Here is a 20,860-nt window from a genome sequence, read left to right on the forward strand (position 1 = left end):
ACTGTAAGTGTTATCATATAAGGTACTCACTATAGAATTCCACTCTTTAGCTTCCTGGAGTGTAATAAACAAGCCAGAGGTAGCAGATCATTAACTAAGGCTTCTTTCTGTTCAGGGGTAGGTGTATGATATGCCCCATCTAATGTACGTGTTCTGTCATTGAGTCATAGGGGAATTTCTTTAGTATTTGAGAAAACCTGACCTACGGTTGCCTTAATGTTAGACATAGGAATTCCTCCTGCCGCTTGTAATGAAAGCTGAGACACATTCCCAGCTCCTCTAATTACCGTATTTGCTCGATTATAAGAAGAGGTTTTTTTCAGAAAAATACCCCTCGTCTTATAATCAGACCTCAAATAGGTCTGACTATGAGACGACTAAGATCCAGATCCCCCGCAGCTGCAGGGGACCTGGATCCTCCTGTCCGTGCCCCCCCCCGCCCCACTTACCAGTACTTCTGAGTCCCCGGTGTGTAGCTGGGGCAGCGTGGCGATTTGCGTACACAACTTCCGCTGCAGCAGGAAGGAGGTGTGGCTAGCAGCGGGGGTTGTCTGCGTCCATCATGCAGACCTTCCCCGGCTGTCAGAGATCAGAGTTCCCCGCACCGGTGCAATGGGCGCAGACAACCCCCGCTGCTAGCCACGCCTCCTTCCGGTTGCAGCGTAAGTGCGTGGGATCTACATGCTGCCCCGGCTACATGACAGGAAGTCAGAAGCACCGGTAAGTTTGGGGGGGGGGAGTGTTAAATGGGGGGCATAAGGCATTTCTGGAGGCAGAGTGCTCTGTGAAATGCCTTTTAACCCCCTTAATGCCACTCTGCCTCCAGAAATGCCTTTTTAACCCTCTATACGCCACTCTGCCTCCTGAATGCCTTAAACCTCCCTATATGCCACTCTTCCCCATAATATGCCTTTTAACCCTCTAAATGCCAGAGTGGCATATAGGGGTATAAGGCATTTCTGGAGGCAGAGTGGCACATAGGGGGTCAAAAGGCATATCATGGGGCACAGTGGCATATAGGGTTAAAAGGCATATCATGGGGCACAGTGGCATTTAGAGGGTTAAAAGGCATATCATGGGGCACAGTGGCATATAGGGGGTATAAGGCATTTCTGGGGCAGATGTGCATAACTGGGGGGCAGGTTGGAAAATAGAAGGAAATAAAACCAAAATATTTTTCTCAATCATAGCTTTTATTAAAAAAAAATAGTTTAGATGAATTAACTTTCACTGGTAAAACTTTTTTCCTATAGGGTCGTCTTATATTCTGACTTTTTCTTTTTTTCCTAAATTAATATTCAGATTTGGGGGGTCGTCTTATAATCGATCAAATACGGTAATATCTTCTCTAAAGTGGCAGTGGCTAGATTCAGTTCTCTTAATAACTGTTCTCTCTGTAGCCGAGGATTAGCCGCCAGCGGAGGTATTGCCTCCATTTTGACTGGTGAATATAACTGAGAACGGGGTGTACCCCACTTCTCACTCTGGACATATGGTCCATGTCTACGAAGACTGTTTGGTATTTTGCACGTCTCTGCCTTGTTGCAATCTGCATAATTCATTAAACCCCTGTATACTTGGGCCTGTAACATGAGAAAGTTATTGCTTTCTATGTATTGGAGGGTGCACCCCTTCAGAACTAGGGTTTTTTTATGTTATAGGACCAGAACAATTTTCTTGTGTTTGCTACGTCTTCCTTCAGCCTTGTGAAACCACATACATTTTACAGTTTTCGGTGCAGATAGTTTTTAAAACTATATTCATGTATGTAAGACATTATTTTTAATGAAAAAAAAGAAACCATTGATTTTCTGATATACATTATTCACAGCTAGTATAACTGAAATATATTTAACCCGATTTGAAAACCACCCAATATTTATTTTGTCTTTTAAGTTTTCCAATAGGTTTTTTTTTATTTTTTTTTTTTTTTACCTACACCTGACCTCAACCCTATATACTTATTTCCCCACTAACTAACCCCCACTGCACCAGCTACCCAAAATACATTAAAATTACATATAGGACCTGTTTGGGTCAGGCAAAAGTTTTTTTATGTCTGTAACATGGGTTTTTGGGACCCAGAGAACACTGTTTCTTTCTGTTTTCTCTCTCTTTCTCCAGCTCACAATTACAGTGAGAATGAGAGACAGAGACTTACAGTATCCATAGTGTTGTATTAGCAATCACATTTTCATGATGCACCTAATACAACAAACTGGTGCTGCCGGTTCTACTTTGTGTTTTGCTTGTCTTTTGTCTTAGTGATGATGTGAAAATATTGGGTTACGATAACAGAGCTAGAACGCATTACTCCTTTGCAGCTGCCTGAAAGCATTTAATTATGCAAATCTTGGACTGTTTTAAAAACTGCACAATATTTTTAAGGCTTATTTCATATGTTACTAGTTATAAAACATTTTGGTGTTTTTAAGTAAAAAAAATATACCGTATTTGCTCGATTATAAGACGAGGTTTTTTCCAGAGCAAATGCTCTGAAAAATACCCCTCGTCTTATAATCAGGGTCGTCTTCTAATCAGACCTCAAATAGGTCTGATTATGAGACTAAGATCCAGATCCCCCGCAGCGATGCAGAGGACCTGGATCCTCCTGTGTTAACCCCCCCCCAACTTACCGGTGCTTCTGAGTCCCCGGTGCTTAGTCCGGGCTGCGTGTAGAGCTCTACACGATACAATCGCGTAGAGCTCTACACGCTTCCCGGACTAAGCACTGGGGACCCAGATGCGAATCGCGTAGAGCTCTACACGCTGCCCGGACTAAGCACTGGGGAATCAGAAGCACCGGTAAGCTGGAGGGGGGGGGATAACACAGGAGGATGCAGGGGACCTGCATCCTCCTGTGTTATGCCCCCTCCAACTTACCGGTGCTTCTGAGTCCCCGGTGCTTAGTCCGGGCAGCGTGTAGAGCTCTACGCGATTCGCGTGGAGCTCTACATCCTGTCCGGACTAAGCACCTGGGGCTCAGATGCAGGGGACCTGGACCCTCCTGTGTTATGCGCCCCCCAACTCAGAAGCACCGGTAAGTTTGGAGGAGGGAGGGGGAGTGTTAAATGGGGGGTGTAAGGCATTTCTGGAGGCAGAGTGCTCTGTGAAATGCCTTTTAACCCCTTTAATGCCACTCTGCCTCCTGAAATGCCTTAAACCTCCCTATATGCCACTCTTCCCCATAATATGCCTTTTAACCCTCTAAGTGCCAGAGTGGCATATAGGGTTAAAAGGCATATCGTGGGGCACCGTGGCATATAGGGTTAAAAGGCATATCATGGGGCACTGTGGCATTTAGAGGGTTAAAAGGCATATCATGGGGCACAGTGGCATATAGGGGGTATAAGGCACTTCTGGGGCAGATGTGCATAACTGGGGGGCAGGTTGAAAAATAGAAGGAAATAAAACCAAAATATTTTTCTCAAGCATACCTTTTATTAAAAAAAAGTGTTTAAATGAATTAACATTTACTGGTAAAACTTTTTTCCTATAGGGTCGTCTTATATTCAGGCTTTTTCTTTTTTCGTAAATTAAAATTAAGATTTGGGGGGTCGTCTTATAATCAGGGTCGTCTTATAATCGAGCAAATACGGTATATATTTTTTTAAAGGTATCCCAGGAGCCATTTTACCACATGTCTGGTCTACTCAACAATTCATAAAAATACCCCACTATATACTGCTTTTAATACAAATATATATTTACTCCTCTACTCAGCTTTATGTTATTTCAAATATGAATATTATTAAATACCTTTGTACATTCTCATGTTTTACAGGCCCTTGTGTGTTTCCTGGAGCAGCTCGAAGATGAAGACACGAAAACAAGGATTGCAGGCTGTGCTGCATTGGGCTGTCTAAAGGTATGTTCGGTGGAATGATTGTCAACATAATTTTCAAATCTCTACACAATTTTGTTATCATTTTCCAAATACTTAAACTATTTGTTGGCAACAGAGAGGAGTGTGTCTGGGTACTTTTTAATGTCCAGGGAAACTGGCAGTTATATAAAACAAGGGGGGTGGAAAAAGCGCTAGACGGGACTTTCTGAAGGTAATTCTTTGTTAAAAACATATTAAAAAGATTCTTGAAAATCCTAAAGGTTCATAAAATAGAGCAGCAGGCCACTTGCCAAGGTTTCCTCTTCTTGGCTTGACTGATAGTAGAAATTCACAAAGGGGGTAGTTGTTGCGTTTCAACAATAAAAAATAGAAAAAAGAAAACTAGCACAATGGTGTAGTATGTTTATACTCCAGGTATATAGAAAAATAAGATAAAAATGTGGTATTTTTTTTTGCACGTATGGGCGATACAATCCTCGCCTAAGGATGAAATAGCAGCAATGGTGTGGTACTCAGGTGTTGATTTAAAATCGTGGTTAAGAGCAATTTAAAGGTTGCTCTTTCCTACAGGTGTAGGTGGTAAGATCCCCACCAAGGATATTGGAGCAGCAATTGTCCTTCTTGATAAAAAAAGAAAATGATCCCAGGAGCAATGTAAAAAGGTTATTTATTTATACTTTACAGAATAAAAAGTATAAAATAATATAAAACAGCACGCTACACATTTCACCTTTAAGAAGGCTTTTTCAAAGTTTATATTATTTTATACTTTTGGATTGTATCGTGCATTTTGGATAGCTCCAAAAAATTGTGAGTACCACAAATTGGCAGTGTGTTGTCGAGGAAAAGGGCCGATTGGGGAGATCACTGATTTCCCTCTAACTGGCTTCAGTTCCCTAACGCTGTGTGCCTGGCAATTGTTACTGAGTGCCAGAATATGACAAAACGCTCAGAGGCCTAAAAAAGCAGGCGTCGCGCTCCAACCACAGAAGAAAAATGCAGAGGTTGAAAGACAAGAGATGGGGGCAGAGGCACAAAGAAAAGCGATTGGGAGAAGGTGAGGCAGAGGGAGAAAGAAAAGTGATAGGGAGAATGTGAAGGAGAAAAGAAAGGGGGAGGAAGAAAAGAGATGGGGTTGGAGGAAAAAAGAAAGATAGAGCTTGCCTCATGTAGTTTAATGTAGTACATTAACTAGTGATTTAATGTTATGTTACTTGTGGTGTACCTCAGGGATCAATATTGTGACCTGTACTTTTTAATATTTGTAAAATTACAGAAGTTCTTAATGGTAAGGTATGTCTTTTTGCCAATGATACAAAGGTCTGCAACAGGTTATACATTCCGGTTGGAACAACTCGAATGGCAAGTTTACACCGGTGAACGAGCCCCTCACACCAAATAAGTGTGAAAATAAACAAAGTAAGTGTAAATATACATACACTACCAACAGGATGTAGCATAAAAGACTCCAAATGGTATGCCATCTATAAACATTAGAAAATAAAAATAGAACAAGAATAGTGTAATATGTTAAAAACAGGCTTCCAAAGTTGAAAAAAATGGACTCTTACGTTTAGTAGGGGTTATCCCAAGCTCATGTATGCGCGTTTGAGTGCAAGCGGGAGGGTCTTTTATCTCCTGAATGCCCTTCTTTGATGCTTCCTCGTAATAGGCAGGTAGAACTTTAAGGTAAGGACGGAAATTGGAAGTGCTGAAAGTTAAAATCTTTAATGAAACTAATAACATAAAATAAAAAGGTCCGGTAATATCTTCAGACTCGCAGCGTTGCGCGTTCCTCCGTAACCGGGACTCCAAACGCGTGTATAAGGCAGTCAAATAAACGCTGCCTCTCTCTTCCCACGTCACCACATACGACGCATTCTGCTCAATGCTTCTTCAGGTACGTAGAAGCAGACGTCTTCCTGTGCTTGTTATAAAGGTTCATGTGCACTCCCGTGCAGAGTAATTGGAATCATCCATATACCGTATTTGCTCGATTATAAGACGAGGTTTTTTCCAGAGCAAATGCTCTGAAAAATACCCCTCGTCTTATAATCGGGGTCGTCTTCTAATCAGACCCAAAAAAAATGGCTGGAGCCATGCTGCTTACCGGTCGCGAGCAGCGTCTCTTCCGTTAGAAGCAGGAGGACAGGAAGCTTGTAGCTTCCTCACAGAACTCTATCTCCCCCTCCCTCCTCTGGGGGCGGGGCCAGAGAAGTTGCTGGTACAGCCGGTCCCCTGCAGAAGTCTTCGAGTGAGAGATCTGCAGTTCAGGTAAGGGGGTGGGGGAGGGTTTTTGGGTAAGTATGTGTGATTAATGTGTGAAGTATGTGTGATTAATGGAATGAATGAGTATTTAAATGTTTGTGAATGTGTGTTTGTGTGTGATAGCATGGATGTGTAAGGGGGGTGGGGGTTGTAGCATGGCATAGGGAGGCTGTAATCCCACTACTATCATCCCCAGGTTCCAGCATGTACTGGCTGCCTTGGCTTGATAGGAGTGTGATTGCTGTTAGCAGCAATCACACTCCTATCAAGCCAAGGTAGCCAGTACATGCTGGGTTAAAAGGCATATCATGGGGCTGAGTGGCATATAGGGGGTTAAAATGCATTTCTGGACCTCCAGAAATGCATTTTAACCCCCTATATGCCACTCAGCCCCATGATATGCATATATATATACCTCCAGAAATGCATTTTAACCCCCTATATGCCACTCAGCCCCATGAAATGCCTTTTAACCCCCTATATGCCAGAGTGGCATATAGGGGTATAAGGCATATCATGGGGCAGAGTGGCAAATAGGGGGGGTATAAAGCATTTCTGGGGGTATAACTGGGGGGGGGCAGGTTGGCAAATAAAAGGAAATTTAAAAAATATATTTACATGAATTAATATTTACTGGTAAAACTTTTTTTCCTATAGGGTCGTCTTATATTCAGGCTTTTTGTTTTTTTCCTAAATTAATATTTTGATTTTGGGGGGTCGTCTTATAATCGGGGTCGTCTTATAATCGAGCAAATACGGTAATAATAATGGGTAATAATAATATCCTGTAAGGGGTTAAATCACATCTAAATATATTATAAAAAGATTTCATATGTAAAGTTCCCCCCTGCCCCGTTAAGCCTTAAGTTTAAAAAATACTACCCTATAGGTTACTATATGTAAGGGATGGATATGGCCATACCTGGGAACTCTCCGGGTTTGCCCGGAGATTGCTGGTCTTCACACGCCCCTCTCCCCGCCCGTTTTCCCTTTAAATGGGGGTGTTTCCCGCTGCCGTCGGCAGAAACGCCCCCGACATCGGTGGGAGTTCCCGCTGACGCCGTGGGAGCGGGGTCTTGACACGCCCCGCTCCCCGCCCATTTTCCCTTTAAATACGGGTGTTTCCCACTGCCATCAGCAGGAACGCCCCCAGGGGACCTCGCACTGACGTGAGTGGGGACCGCCACCGACGCCACAGGACCGCCCGCTGACGTCAGTGGGCAGTCCTGGCTGCGTCGGCAAGGGAAGGCTTCGGGTAGCCGGAGCCCAGAAGTTCCCAGGTATGGATATGGCCCTCTAAAAAGAGAGGGGGGACTAAGGATGTGGGGTATTTCCGTAATCACCTGAACAATTTTGGCTGGGTTTCTCTGCTGTAACACATACCCTGTGCAAAATTCTAAGCAACACTTTGAAAGTGATTAGTAGCCAAATAACTGCATGAAGAATGCTCAAATACCCCTGATACGATAGTCTGGGTTGTCTGCTTTACAGAAATATATACTTTTGTGGGTATTTTTGGTTTATTTATTTAACCCCTTGGCTGCTAAGCCATTTCCCACCCTGGTGCTAAACTGGTTTTCGGCATTTTGGTGCATCTCTCGTTTAAACGCGTTTAGAAGTATATTTCTTGGGAATAAACTATACAAACCATATGTTGTTTTTGTCAGCACACCCAGCAGATTCCAAATATACCATTGTTATATGTGTATGTCTCATTAGGTTTGCAAAATAAAGCCAAAAATGGGAAAAAAGTGTAATTTTTCACTTCCGACTCAATAAAAACTAGTTCATAATGTTGTTTTTCTAAACTCTAATATCAAAAGCTGTGTTGCTAAATATTTGTAGTAACTGGTCTAAAATAAACAGAAATTGAGAACAGTAGACTGTGCTTTTCTAATATTTTATAGCTAAAAGTTAAATTTATTAGACTATCACAAAAGACATCTTTAAATTTAATGCATGGCTGCCGTCAATTAAACAGCTTTAGCTGCCCGGGATGTTAAAATATGCCAACAAAACTATATATTTTTAGAAACTACACCCCCAGCTGCAGCAAATGAGGTCTTAGTTGTATTTGTATCACAAATCTGACGTGCACAACAAATAAGTGAATATCACACTTCTAAAAATAAAAAAATAAATAAATTAAAAGCGACAAGTTCATTTATGTCTTGCGCACTCCAGTCTTGTGCTACGAATACATGCAGCCCCTCATTTGATGCGCCAAGGGGTGTAGTTTCTGAAAATATATACTTTATGAACCATAATTTAACTTTCCAGCTGTCTAGAGCTGTCTAAATGCAGGCATCACCCCTAAATGTTTTAAGACAATTTTTTAACAAGATTCTCCAATCTGCCATATCTGAAGTTAAAGTGGTCTAGACATCTGAGAAGTTAAATTAGGGTACATAAAGTACATATTTCAAGAAACTACACCCCTTGGAGCTTCAAATGAGGGGTTACATGTATTTCTAGGACAAAAGTTGAGTGCACAAATAATGATGGAATATGTCGCCTTTGGCTAGAAAATATGTTTTTTCTAACCATAGCGACATGTTCATTTGTGTCTTGCGCACTCCAGGTTTGTACTAGAAACACATGCAGCCCCTCATTTGATGCGCCAAGGGGTGTAGTTTTTGCAAATATGTACTTTTTGTGCCATAATTTAACTTCTTACGTGAGCAGTAATGCCACGTCAAGGCTTCAACCCTAATTACTGACCATTCACACGCCTTTCATATCTCCATTCACTCGCAGAAGCACACACCATACTATCCGTACATTCACTCGGGGAAACACATTCACTCGCGGAAACACACACCATTCTTTCCCCTTACAATCCCAAAGAAATGATGGTAAAGGGAGAAAAAAAAATCACTTTACAGCAAAAATAAGTTTTGCAGTAAAAATGCAAGGCGCTCCAGCGATGAGATGGTTACTCACGTACCGCACAGGCTAAATGGCTGATTTTAATAATATTTGCAGTTCATCAGGATTTCAAAAATTGCCTTCCTCTACCATTGGCTAAATTTAACCCCATGATCAAAGGGATCATGGGGTTAAATTTTGTATCGGCCATTTTTAAAAAGGGAATGTGACTTTTTCATAGCTATATGATCACTGTGGTAACATTGGCTACCACAGTGATCATTTAGCTAGAATACTTAACTTTTTTTTTTTTTAAAGTTAAACTAGTTAATGTTTAGATAATTTAATTTGTTCTCTAGGCAATTTTGATCTTTATTTATCTGCCTTTAGAGACCCCCAAATCATTTTTTTTACTTTTTTTGTAATTTTTTATTTTTTTAACTTAATATTTTTTATTCTTTTTTCACAAGCATTATACTGTTGGAAAGGTGGGGCGATTACCTTTCCAACGGTATATGTTGGGGGTCTGTAGCTGCTTAGAGGCCTGAGATACAGGCTAAAGGACTGCATTGGGACCCGCCAAAAAATTTGCGGGCGCGGGCGGTCTTACTGGGGCTGCGGGCGGGAGCGGGCGGTCAGGCACTGTACCTGCGGGTCCCGGTAATCCCGTGCAGTCCCGCAAGGCTGCCTTCTCGCTGCTCCATTACAGTGTGTCCTATCTTGCTCCGCCCAGGAACAAGGCGGAGTCACGTGATGTGACGTAACTTCCTGTGACTTTGCCTTGTTCCTTTACATAATTTTGTGAGGATTCAGAGGGGAAAATATATAAAAATATTAGTTTTCTTTCTAATTTTCGCTAGTTTTTACGAAATTTCTCATCCTAAATTTTCAGCTGATTATCTAACTATGCTATCATAAGAAAGCCTTCTTACATGGGTACACTATTCGCAGGAAAGGGGAATAATCGCTGGAACTTTAGGTGAATTGGTGTGGTACATTTTCAAGTATTTCATAGCTGTGCTGCAAAGTGTCCCTGTAATTGTTTTTCTCAAATGTGGCAACTATGCAAAGTGAATTGTTAGAGCAAAAACATCTATGATCATTTGCAGTTTTTTATAAGCTGCTAGGATACAACATCTATGAGAGTTTATGTTAAAAAGCGATAATTTTCTCCGCACCCATTTCGTTTACCCACACAAGCTATGTACAGTAGCGTACCTGGGGGGGGCGGTCTGCACCGGGTGCCGCTCATCAGGGGGGTGCCAACTTGCCGGCACCGGGCACCCCTCCAGAGACGGACAGTAATGTCCGCCGCTGGAGGAGCAGGCTCGAAAGGGAGCGTTATCGAAGGTCTTTAACAGACCTCCGGCTCCCTTGAGTGATTTTAAGCCAGTTAAAGGGAGATCATTTAACCGGCTTAAAATCACTCAAGGGAGCCGGAGGTCTGTTAAAGACCTCCGATACCGCTCCCTTGCTATGCGCGCGGCAACTGCTGCTGTGCGCCGGGGTTTGTTGTCAGATCCCGACGCACAACACTGAAGCCGTGCCCACCGCTGTCCGTGACCTCTGAACCGGAAGAAGACAGAAGAAGGAGAGCGAAGAGGAGGAAAAGGAGTTGACTGCTGTAAGAAGAAAAGTGACAGAGGAAAGGTAGGAAAGCATTCAGAGAGAGTGGATTAGTATGTGTGGATTGGTATGTGTGTGAGAGTGATGGGTGTTATGCTGTACCATTTCCAATGTCTTTTTCATTCTATAATTATGCACTAAAGTACATCATAACTCCCATCACTCTATGCTGTCCCAGGTAAGTGAACTTCAATGGGGGGAGAGGGTAGATAGTTAGGAGGGGGTAGATAGGGAGAAGGGAGTGAGACAGGGTAGATAGGGCAGAAGGGAGTGAGAAGGGGTAGATAGGGCAGAACCGGGGTACATAGGGCAGAAGGGGGGAGACAGGACAGAAGGGAGTGATAAGGGGTACATAGGGCAGAAGGGGGTAGACAGGACAGAAGGGGGTAGATAGGGCAGAAGGGAATGATAAGGGGTAGATAGGGCAGAAGGGGGTAGAAAAGGGGGAAAGGTGGGTAGTAAGTATATTGGAATAAATAAACAGTGAGAATGAGTGAGAGAATAAATGAATGTGTGGATGCATTGTGAGAATGGGTGAGAGAATGAATGAATGTGTGGAAAATGTGTGTGAATGAGAGAATAAATGATTGTGTGAATTAATTATGTGAATGAAAGTGTGAATTAGTGAGTGACTGTAAAAGTGTTTGTGTGTATGATAGATGTATAATTGATTTGTGGAAAGGCAAAGATGGCACAAGCAGGATGTTTGAGCCTTGGGGACCAAGATGACACAGGCAGGGTGGTTATGGGACAAAGATGGCACAGGCCGGGCTGTTTGGGGACAAAGTTGACTCATGCTAGGCTGTTTGGGGACAAATATGGCAGGTCCTTTGTGTGTAATCTGGGTGCTGGTCAGGTTCTATGTGTGCAGTGTGGACGCCAGGGCTGGCTTTGGGTTGTGCAACCTATCATCTATGCCTGTAGTTTTATCTCTACCTTTATTGCTGAGTTTTTATGTGATGTCCAGTTGATCTATACCTGCAATGCTATGTTTCCATACATTATTATTGTATACTTGCAAATACAGGATTTGTATGTCTGATTCTATGCCTCCAGTGCTGAGTTCACATGTGAACAATAATAATAACAATATTAATATATATATGCTTGCTGACAGCAATCACACTCCTATCATGCCCAGGCAACCAGTACATGCTAGAAACCGGACATGATAGGAGTGTGATTGCTGTTAGTAATCATACTTCTATCATGCCAAGTCAGCTAGTACATGCTGGAATCTGGGCATGCCTGGGCATGATAGGAGTGTGATTGCTGTTAACAATCATATATATATATATATATTAATATTGTTATTTATTTATTTTTTGTCCTATTTCGGTGTGTGACTTACTTTAACCCCTTCGCGACCTTTGCCGGTTCAGGACCGTCATAACAAGAAGGTCACTAAATGACCTTTGACGGTCCTGAACCGGTCCTGATCAAGGATCACTTTCTTCGCTTAAACGGCCTTGCTGCAATGCCTCGATGTCGAGGCATTCAGCAAGGCCGAGATCGGCATCGGGGGGCATGTCTGGCCCCTCCCCGGGGCGTCAACAGCCGCCATACATTGTATGGCGGCGGACGCCCGTTTTAAAAGCGTTTAGGAGGCGATCAACGATCGCCTCCTAAACTTAAATGGTGTCGCTGGAATGCCTCGATCAGGAGGCATCCAGCGACACCAAACACTTACCTCTGGGTGGGCTGTGTTTGAATGGGTTAAATTGAGTTAACCGGCTTCAAAGATGTTCCAAAGAGGAGATGGAGGCAGACTGACCAGATTTGTTAAAAAAGATTTGGAAATCATAAAACGCTGCTTGTACTTATTGCCCTATAACTTACAAAAAACAGCAAAAAAACATAAAAACATTGGGTATTTCTAAACTCAGGACAAGTAGTAGAATCTATTTAGCTAGTTTTTTTACTTGCTTTTTTAGGTGAGTAAAAGATTTTTCAAATAAAAGTCATAAAATGTGTTTCTTTTCAATTTTTCACCATGTTTTTTTTATTTTTTTTATAGTAAATATAATGGTATCTGAAGAAAGCCCATCTTGTCCTGAAAAAAACAATATATAACTTATATATACATATATATATACCAGTGATGGTGAATGTTTTTGGGCCTGAGTGCCCATTTTTGTGCATCAAAACAAGTTGCAGACCTCAAAGTGCCAACACTGCATATTAAACATGGAGAGGACGTTATTTCGGTACAAAATGACTACACACAACAGTATGCATCAATATAACATATTAATAGAAAGAGATTATTTTAGGAAAGGCAGTGGGACCCAGGGGACATTTCAGAGGACTGTGGGAAACAAGAGATGCAAACTATTGAGCTTAAATAATAACAACAGAGAATTAAGTATTAGCTCTTTCCAATATCTGCGGTGGGAGCGGGAGGCGTCCGTCTTCCCGTGGTGCGCGCTTCACAGCTGAGCGCCGGAACAGCAATCACATTCCTATCATGCCCAGGAATATCCAGATTCCAGGATGTACTCGCAGACTTGGCATGATAGGAGTATGATTGCCCTATCTACCCCTTCTCACTCCCATCTGCCCTATCTACCCTTTCTCCCTCCCTTCTCCCCTATCTACCCCTTCTCACTCCCTTCTCCCTATCTACCCCCTTTCCCCTATCTCACTCCCTTCTCCCTATCTACCCCCTCCTAACTATCTACCCTCTCCCTCTTTGAAGTTCACTTACCTTTCAGGAGTCCTGTGGTGGGGGTGCAAGGCCTCTGCCTCCCAAATCTGCCACTGTATGGAACAGTATAGAGTGATGGGAGTTATGATGTGCTTTTAGAGCATAATTAGATCATGAAAAAGACATTGGAAATGGTACAGCATAACACCCATCACTCTCACACACTTACTCATCCACACACATACTCATCCACACACATACTCATCCACACACATACTCATCCACACATATACACCAAACCACACATATATACTAATCCGCACATATACACCAATCCACACATATATACTAATCCACACATATATACTAATCCACACATATATATCAATCCACACATATATACTAATCCACACATATACACCAATCCACACATATACACCAATCCACACATATACACCAATCCACACATATACACCAATCCACACATATATACCAATCCACACATATATACTAATCCACACATATACACCAATCCACACATATACACCAATCCACACGCATACCAATCCACACATATATATTAATCCACACATATACACCAAACCACACATATACACCAATCCACACATATACACCAATCCACACATATACACCAAACCACACATATACACCAAACCACACATATATACTAATCCACACATATACCAATCCACGCATATATACTAATCCACACATATACCCATCCACACATATACCAATCCACTCTCACTTAATGCTTTCCTACCTTTCCTTTCTTCTTTCAGCTTCTTTTCCTCCTCTTCGCTCCTCTTCTTCAGTTCTTCTGTCTTCTGTCTTGTTCCGGGTCAGAGGGCACGGACAGCGGTGGGCGCGGCTTCAGTGCTGTGCGCCGGGATCTGACAACAAACCCCGGCGCACAGCAGCTGTTGCCGCGCAGATCACAAGGGAGCGGTATCGGAGGTCTTTAACAGACCTCCGGCTCCCTTGAGTGATTTTAAGCCAGGTTCAACCCGGCTTAAAATCACTCAAGGGAGCCGGAGATCTGTTAAAGACCTTCGATACCGCTCCCTTGCGAGCCGAGGGTGCCGGGTGCCGCAAGTTGGCACCCCCCTGATGAGCGGCGGCGTCGGACCCCGCGGCGGTGCACCCTGGAGTGTGGCGCCCTGTGCGGTCACACAGGTCGCACACCCCAAAGGCCGACCCTGCACGGGAGCCGACGCCGTGACTACAGTGTATGACTGTAGTCACGGCGTGCCCACAGAGACGGCTCGGCGTGCCAACAGCGGCACGCGTGCCACACGTTCGCCATCACTGATATATACTGTTATGCTATCAATAACCACTAACTATTGAGTGTAAAGTCAGAGTCCACACTCCTTGTTTTCTGCAATTAACAATATTTATTAAGAGAGGCTAAACAAACTAACAATACACATACAAATTGCTATAAGTTAGTATATGCTGTTACCAAACTATCTATTCATTGATTGAATGGAAATAACAAAGAAACAGCAGGATAAGCCTGTAACATGTGATACAATTACCACTCCCTTTTGATCATCTCCACGCAGACTCAGAGAGAGAGAGAGATAGCAGGACTTTTTAAACACAATAAGTCCTGCTTCTGCTGGACACTCCCCTGTGACCCTCAGAGACCAAGGTGATAGAAAAGGGAAAGGACATTGCACTGGGGGAGGGAGTGGAAGGTGACCAAATGCCCTAACTGACTTGCCATCAGTTTTTTTAATAAAAGCTATGAATGAGAAAAATATTTTTTTGGTTTTTATTTTCCAACCTGCCCCCCAGTTATGCACATCTGCCCCCAGGCTTGCCACTCTGCCCCAGAAATGCCTTATACCCCCTATATGCCACTGTGCCCCATGATATGCCTTTTAACCCTCTAAATGTCACTGTGCCCCATGATATGCCTTTTAACCATCTATATGCCACTGTGCCCCATGATATACCTTTTGACCCCGTATATGCCATTCTGCCTCCAGAAAGGCATATTATGGGGCAGAGTGGCATATAGGGAGGTATAAGGCATTTCAGGAGGCAGAGTGGTGTATAGAGGGTTAAAAGGCATTTCTGGAGGCAGAGTGGCATAAAGGGGGTTAAAAGGCATATCATAGAGCACTCTGCCTACAGAAATGCCTTATGCCCCCCATTTAACACCCCCCCCCCAAACTTACCGGTGCTTCTGACTCCCTGGTGTGTAGTCAGGGCAGCAGGTAGACGTCTGCGCGATTCGCGTAGGCAACTTCCGCTGCAGCCGGAAGGAGGTGGCGTTAGCAGCGGGGGTTGTCTGCGTCCATTGCGCTTACACCCTCCGGCTGTCAGCCGGTGAAGGTCTGCGCAATGGATGCAGACAACCCCTGCTTGCCTACGCGAATCGCGTAGACGTCTACCCTGCACCGACTACAAGCACCAGCAACAGAGTTAACCAGACAGGAGGATCCATGTCCCCTGCAGCGCTGCCGGGGATCTGGATCTTAGTCTCATAGTCAAACCTCTATTTGAGGTCTGATTATAAGATAACCCCGATTATAAGGGGTATTTTTCAGATCATTTGCTCTGAAAAAAAACTTGTTTTATAATCGAGCAAATACGGTAATAACAATGATCTGTTCTTTAGCAGGTGTATACATGAGGTAAATACAACTTCAGATGAACAACAACACATGACATATCAGACCGTGTCATCATTTATTCAACACAAATTAAGCCACAATGGAGAAGCCATATGTGCAAAACTAAGTACACCCCTACTACTTCCATTGGAATTAAGATGCTTAATAACAGACAGGTGCTGCTAATTAAATGCCTTTGATAAATTGACCCTCAGCAAGTATGACCACCTCTATAGAAGCTGCCGTTTTAGCAGTTTGCTGATCTGAAACATTCAGAGGAGGAGACATCAGCAATGATATTGCTGCCCATCAATTTAGGAAGGGTTATAGGCAATTTCCAACAAATTTAAAGTCCATCATTCTACAGTGAGATAAATTATTCAAAACAGGCAAACATTCAAGACAGTTGCCAATCTTCCCAAGGGTGGACATCCCAGCAAAATTACCCCAAGGTCAGACCGCGCAATGCTCAGAGAACTAGCAAAAAACCCAAGAGTTACATCTCAGACTCTACAGGCCTCAGCACATTAAATGTTAAAAGTTCATGACAGTACAATTAGAAAAAAAGACTGAACAAGAATGGTTTGTTTGGAAGGGTTGGCAGGAGAAAGCCTCTTCTCTCTAAAAAGAATGTGGCAGTACAGGTTAGGTTTCAAATGGTGCATCTCAACAAACCACAACATTCTGAAACAATATCCTTTGGACAGACAAGACCAACGTGGAGATGTTTGGCCATAATGCACAGCGCCACTGTGATGGGACACCCTGCACTCTGGATGGCTATATCTGTGTATTTGTCTGGATATACTTACGTTATTTCCTTCAGGAGTGTGTTGTCAAACTATGCTTCCTCCTGCTGGGGCACCAGCGGTTAACCCCTTCAGCGCCAGGCAGAACCAGCGTTGTAGAGAGAAGGAGGATCCCACTGCACCGGAGCTGCGTTGTCGCTTTTGCTAGGAGTAGCTTAGCATACTCAGCTCATGTACTGTCCTGAAAAAGAGTTATTACAGAAGCATACCCCAAGGCCACCAGCGTTGAGGTGAAAACAGGACTCAATTTTATTAAAAACACACCAGTATTTAAACAGTACAAGGAGAGGTAATTAACGTACAGTAGACCACACATACTTCTCATAAGGCCTCCTTTGCACACCATTAACTCCTCTGTAAACCAAAATATTTTAGAGTCAAATGTGAGGCCATCTGTATGATAACTAAAGCTTGGCCAAAACTGGGTTGTGCAACATGACAAGGAACACCAGCAAATATTCAACAGAGTGGCTGAAAAAGAAAAGAATCAAGGTGTTGCAATGGCCCGATCAAAGGTCCTGCAACTGGACCTTAGGAGAAGTGTGCATTAACTTTGTAAAGAAGTGTAGGCCAAAATTCCTACAAATTCCTGGTTCTACAAGCTATTGAATCATAAGGTATACTTAGTTTTTCACACATGGCTTCTCCATTTTTTCTTTATTTTGGTTGAATAAATCATGACACTGTAATATGGCATGTGTTGTATTTTCCTAATTTTTAAACCTGCTGTGGAACAGATGATTGTTAATACGGTATATAATATAAAATTCAAAGAGAGTGTACTTTCTTTTTTACATGAATATATGCATGCGCATATATGTGTGTGTGTGTATGTATGTATGTGTATATATATATATATATATATATATATATATACACACACACACGCTTTATGGCCAGTAGTATTGGAACATGTGATCATTACACTGTCATGCAGAGTTGGGCTAACGTTAACCTAGCCAGATCTGTTTTACAGCCAACAGCTCACCCTCTTAAGCCACACAGACTCACCAACACCTTGTACATATGAGTTCTGCCGTAAATTCATGTAAGTTCAGCCTCAGTTACCATTATTTGTAACTGAAGAACAAAAATAACGTGAGCAGATATCTGCAGCACACTCCTGACGGAAATAACGCAAGGATATCCAGACAAATAAACAGATATAGCCAAAGCATATATACGTGAATACAGAATCATGAAACTTATAGTAAGTACCAGGAAAGGTATGAATAAATATATAAATAGAATAAATATCAAATCTAAGTATATATATATAATATAGAAATGAAAATAAATATATTGTAATGATTTATATCAATAAAGATGTGTCTGTGTGTATATATATATATATTAGGGCTGCACCAACTAATCGATAAAATCGATAATAATCGATAATGAAAATCATTGCCAACGAATTTCATTATCGATTAGTTGAATCGATTTTTATCGATTATAAAATGAGGGTTTTTTCAGAGGAAACGCTCTGAAAAATACCCCTCATTATATAATAGTTTAGTCTGACTCACAGCAGCAGCTCCTACTTACAGTTCCTCCCTGTAATCACTGTGACAACTGGCCCCGCCCCCTTCCTTCTCCAGGCCGGAACCACATGGTTGTGACACTCATCTAACTGTAAGTATAAAATTAATATTTGGGCTACTGAAAGTTAGGGGAGGTGGGGGTTAATTTAGGGGCTGTTATTGTTAATGGGGTGTTTAGGGCTAATTTAGGGGCAGTTATGGTTAATGGGGTGTTTAGGGGCAGCTATGGTTAATGGGGTGTTTAGGGTTAATTTAGGGACAGTTATGGTTAATAGGGTGTTTAGGGTTAATTTAGGGGCAGCTATGGTAAATGATGTGTTTAGGGTTAATTTAGGAGCAGCTGTGGTTAATGGGGTGTTTGGGGTTAATTTGAGACAGTTTTGGTTAATGGGGTGTTAATTTGAGGTAGTTTTGGTTAATGGTATGTTTAGGGTTAATTTAGGGGCTGTTGTGGTTGATGGGGTCTTTAGGGTTAATTTAGGGGATGCTGTGGTTGATGGGGTGTTTAGAGTTAATTTAGGGGCAGTTATGGTTAATGGGGTGTTTAGGGTTAATTTAATGATGAGGACTGAGGGTTAATTTAATTAATTTATTAAAGTTAACTTAAGGTGCAGTTAGAGATAAAGGGGGGCAAACTAAGGGGAATCTAAATCCTGGGGGCAGTGAAGATTAGCCCAGTACTTATTTATAAAAGTATGGTGTCAGTGTGAACGGGTCTGTGACTCTATGAGGGGACTATGAGATATCTGGGGGGTATAAGGCATATCTGGGGAGGACAGAGTGACAAATCTGGGGGTATAAGGCATATACAGTATATAAGGCATATGTGGGGAGGGCAGCGTGGCATGTCTGGGGAGGACGGAGTGGTGTATCAGGGTGTATAAGGCAGATCTGGGGCCACAGTGGCATATCTGGGGGTAGAGTGGAGGGGCATATGTGGGGAGGGCAGCGTGGCATGTCTGGGAGGCAGTGTGGCATGTCTGGGCAGGATGGAGTGGTGTATCAGGGGGTATAAGGTGTATCAGGCACAGTGGCATATGTGGGGGTAGAGTGGAGTGACGTGGGAAGCAGAGTGGAGTGGTATATGTGGGAGGCAGCGTGGAGTGGCATATGTGGGAGGCAGCGTGGAGTGGCATATGTGGGAGGCAGCGTGGCATATGTGGGAGGCAGCGTAGAGTGGCATATGTGGGAGGCACCGTGGAGTGGCATATGTGGGAGGCAGCGTGGAGTGGCATATGTGGGAGGCAGCGTGGAGTGGCATATGTGGGAGGCAGCGTGGCAAGCCTGGGCTCAAATGTGCATAAATTGGGGGGGCTGGTTGGGAAATAAAGACAAGAAATGCATTTTATCAAAGTTTTTTTTATTCTGCTGTTTGTATTTAATATAATTTGTTTGTTAAATTATTTTAAATAAATGAAAAATTTACATTCATTTTTTTTATCCGATTAATCGAAAAAATGAAAGCGGTCAGGAGAGCGGTCACAGCCGCAGCTCCCGGTGATCTTCGCCATCAGCAAGATGGCGGCGGCCCGGGGAAAAAAAACAATAAAGATGAAAGAGTTCGCTAGATGGTCTCCAGACTTTCTAATCACAATGTGATTAGTAAAATATTCAAAAAATAATAAAAAAAAAATAAAAAAAAATGTGCTAACATTTAAAAATAATTATGCAGTGATGTCACTAGATGAACCATCCAGTACCAGCAAAATGTGTAAAAAAATATAAAAAAAAAAGTATTAATAAAATAAAATTAAAAATAAAGTTTATTATTTTGAGCAAGTGCTAAAATTTCTCAAAAATCTCAACAAAGAGTTAAAATAAAAGCACTTAAAATACCCAGGGGGTGTCTAATATAAAAAAAAAAAATGGCTGATGGGGTAAATTGGAGTGGCCGAGCTCAAAGATAGCGCATAGGTACAGACTGACCAAAATGGAGAAAAAAAGCGCACTTCCCAAATGTGGCATTTGAAATCTTAAACAACACAACAAACTCGTGCATGTGGGGTATCACTGCACTCAGGAGATGTTCCTGAACACACATTGGGGTGTTGTTTGACAGTGACATATACCAGGACCTGTATATCTATAACTAAAGTACAATTTGTGTGAAAAAAATAAAAAAAATTACTATTACAAAGTTTGACAAAGTGTGGTTGTATAACTGTTGCATGGAAAGGGTTAAAATAACAGCATTTGAAATACCCTGGGGTGTCTAGTTTTCAAAAATATATGGTTTGAATGGGTTAAATTGAGTTAACCGGCTTCAAAGATGTTCCAAAGAGGAGATGGAGGCAGACTGACCAGATTTGTTAAAAAAAGTTTTGGAAATCATAAAACGCTGCTTGTACTTATTGCCCTATAACTTACAAAAAACAGCAAAAAAAACATAAAAACATTGGGTATTTCTAAACTCAGGACAAGTAGTAGAATCTATTTAGCTAGTTTTTTACTTGCTTTTTTAGGTGAGTAAAAGATTTTTCAAATAAAAGTCATAAAATTTGTTTTTTTATTCAATTTTTCACCATGTTTTTTTTTTATTTTTTTTATAGTAAATAATGGTATCTGAAGAAAGCCCATCTTGTCCTGAAAAAAAACAATATATA

General features: G+C 42.1%; 1 protein-coding gene and 1 long non-coding RNA gene across 4 annotated transcripts in view; both read left to right on the forward strand.

Annotated features, from left to right (window-relative positions):
• RIPOR1 (RHO family interacting cell polarization regulator 1) overlaps window positions 1-20,860 on the forward strand; it is a 234,713-nt gene that overhangs the window by 199,313 nt on the left and 14,540 nt on the right. For all 3 annotated transcript variants that reach the window (XM_053449343.1, XM_053449342.1, XM_053449344.1), the window contains exon 20: window positions 3,785-3,868. In XM_053449343.1, coding sequence (XP_053305318.1) covers window positions 3,785-3,868 — 84 coding nt within the window. The remainder of the gene's footprint in view (window positions 1-3,784; window positions 3,869-20,860) is intronic.
• Window positions 12,059-19,965, forward strand: LOC128467674 (uncharacterized). The gene is made up of 2 exons (XR_008345749.1): window positions 12,059-12,305; window positions 19,729-19,965. It is a non-coding gene; the product is annotated as an uncharacterized LOC128467674 (long non-coding RNA).

Source organism: Spea bombifrons, chromosome 10 (genome assembly GCF_027358695.1).
Source record: "Spea bombifrons isolate aSpeBom1 chromosome 10, aSpeBom1.2.pri, whole genome shotgun sequence".
Taxonomy (NCBI): domain Eukaryota; kingdom Metazoa; phylum Chordata; class Amphibia; order Anura; family Pelobatidae; genus Spea; species Spea bombifrons.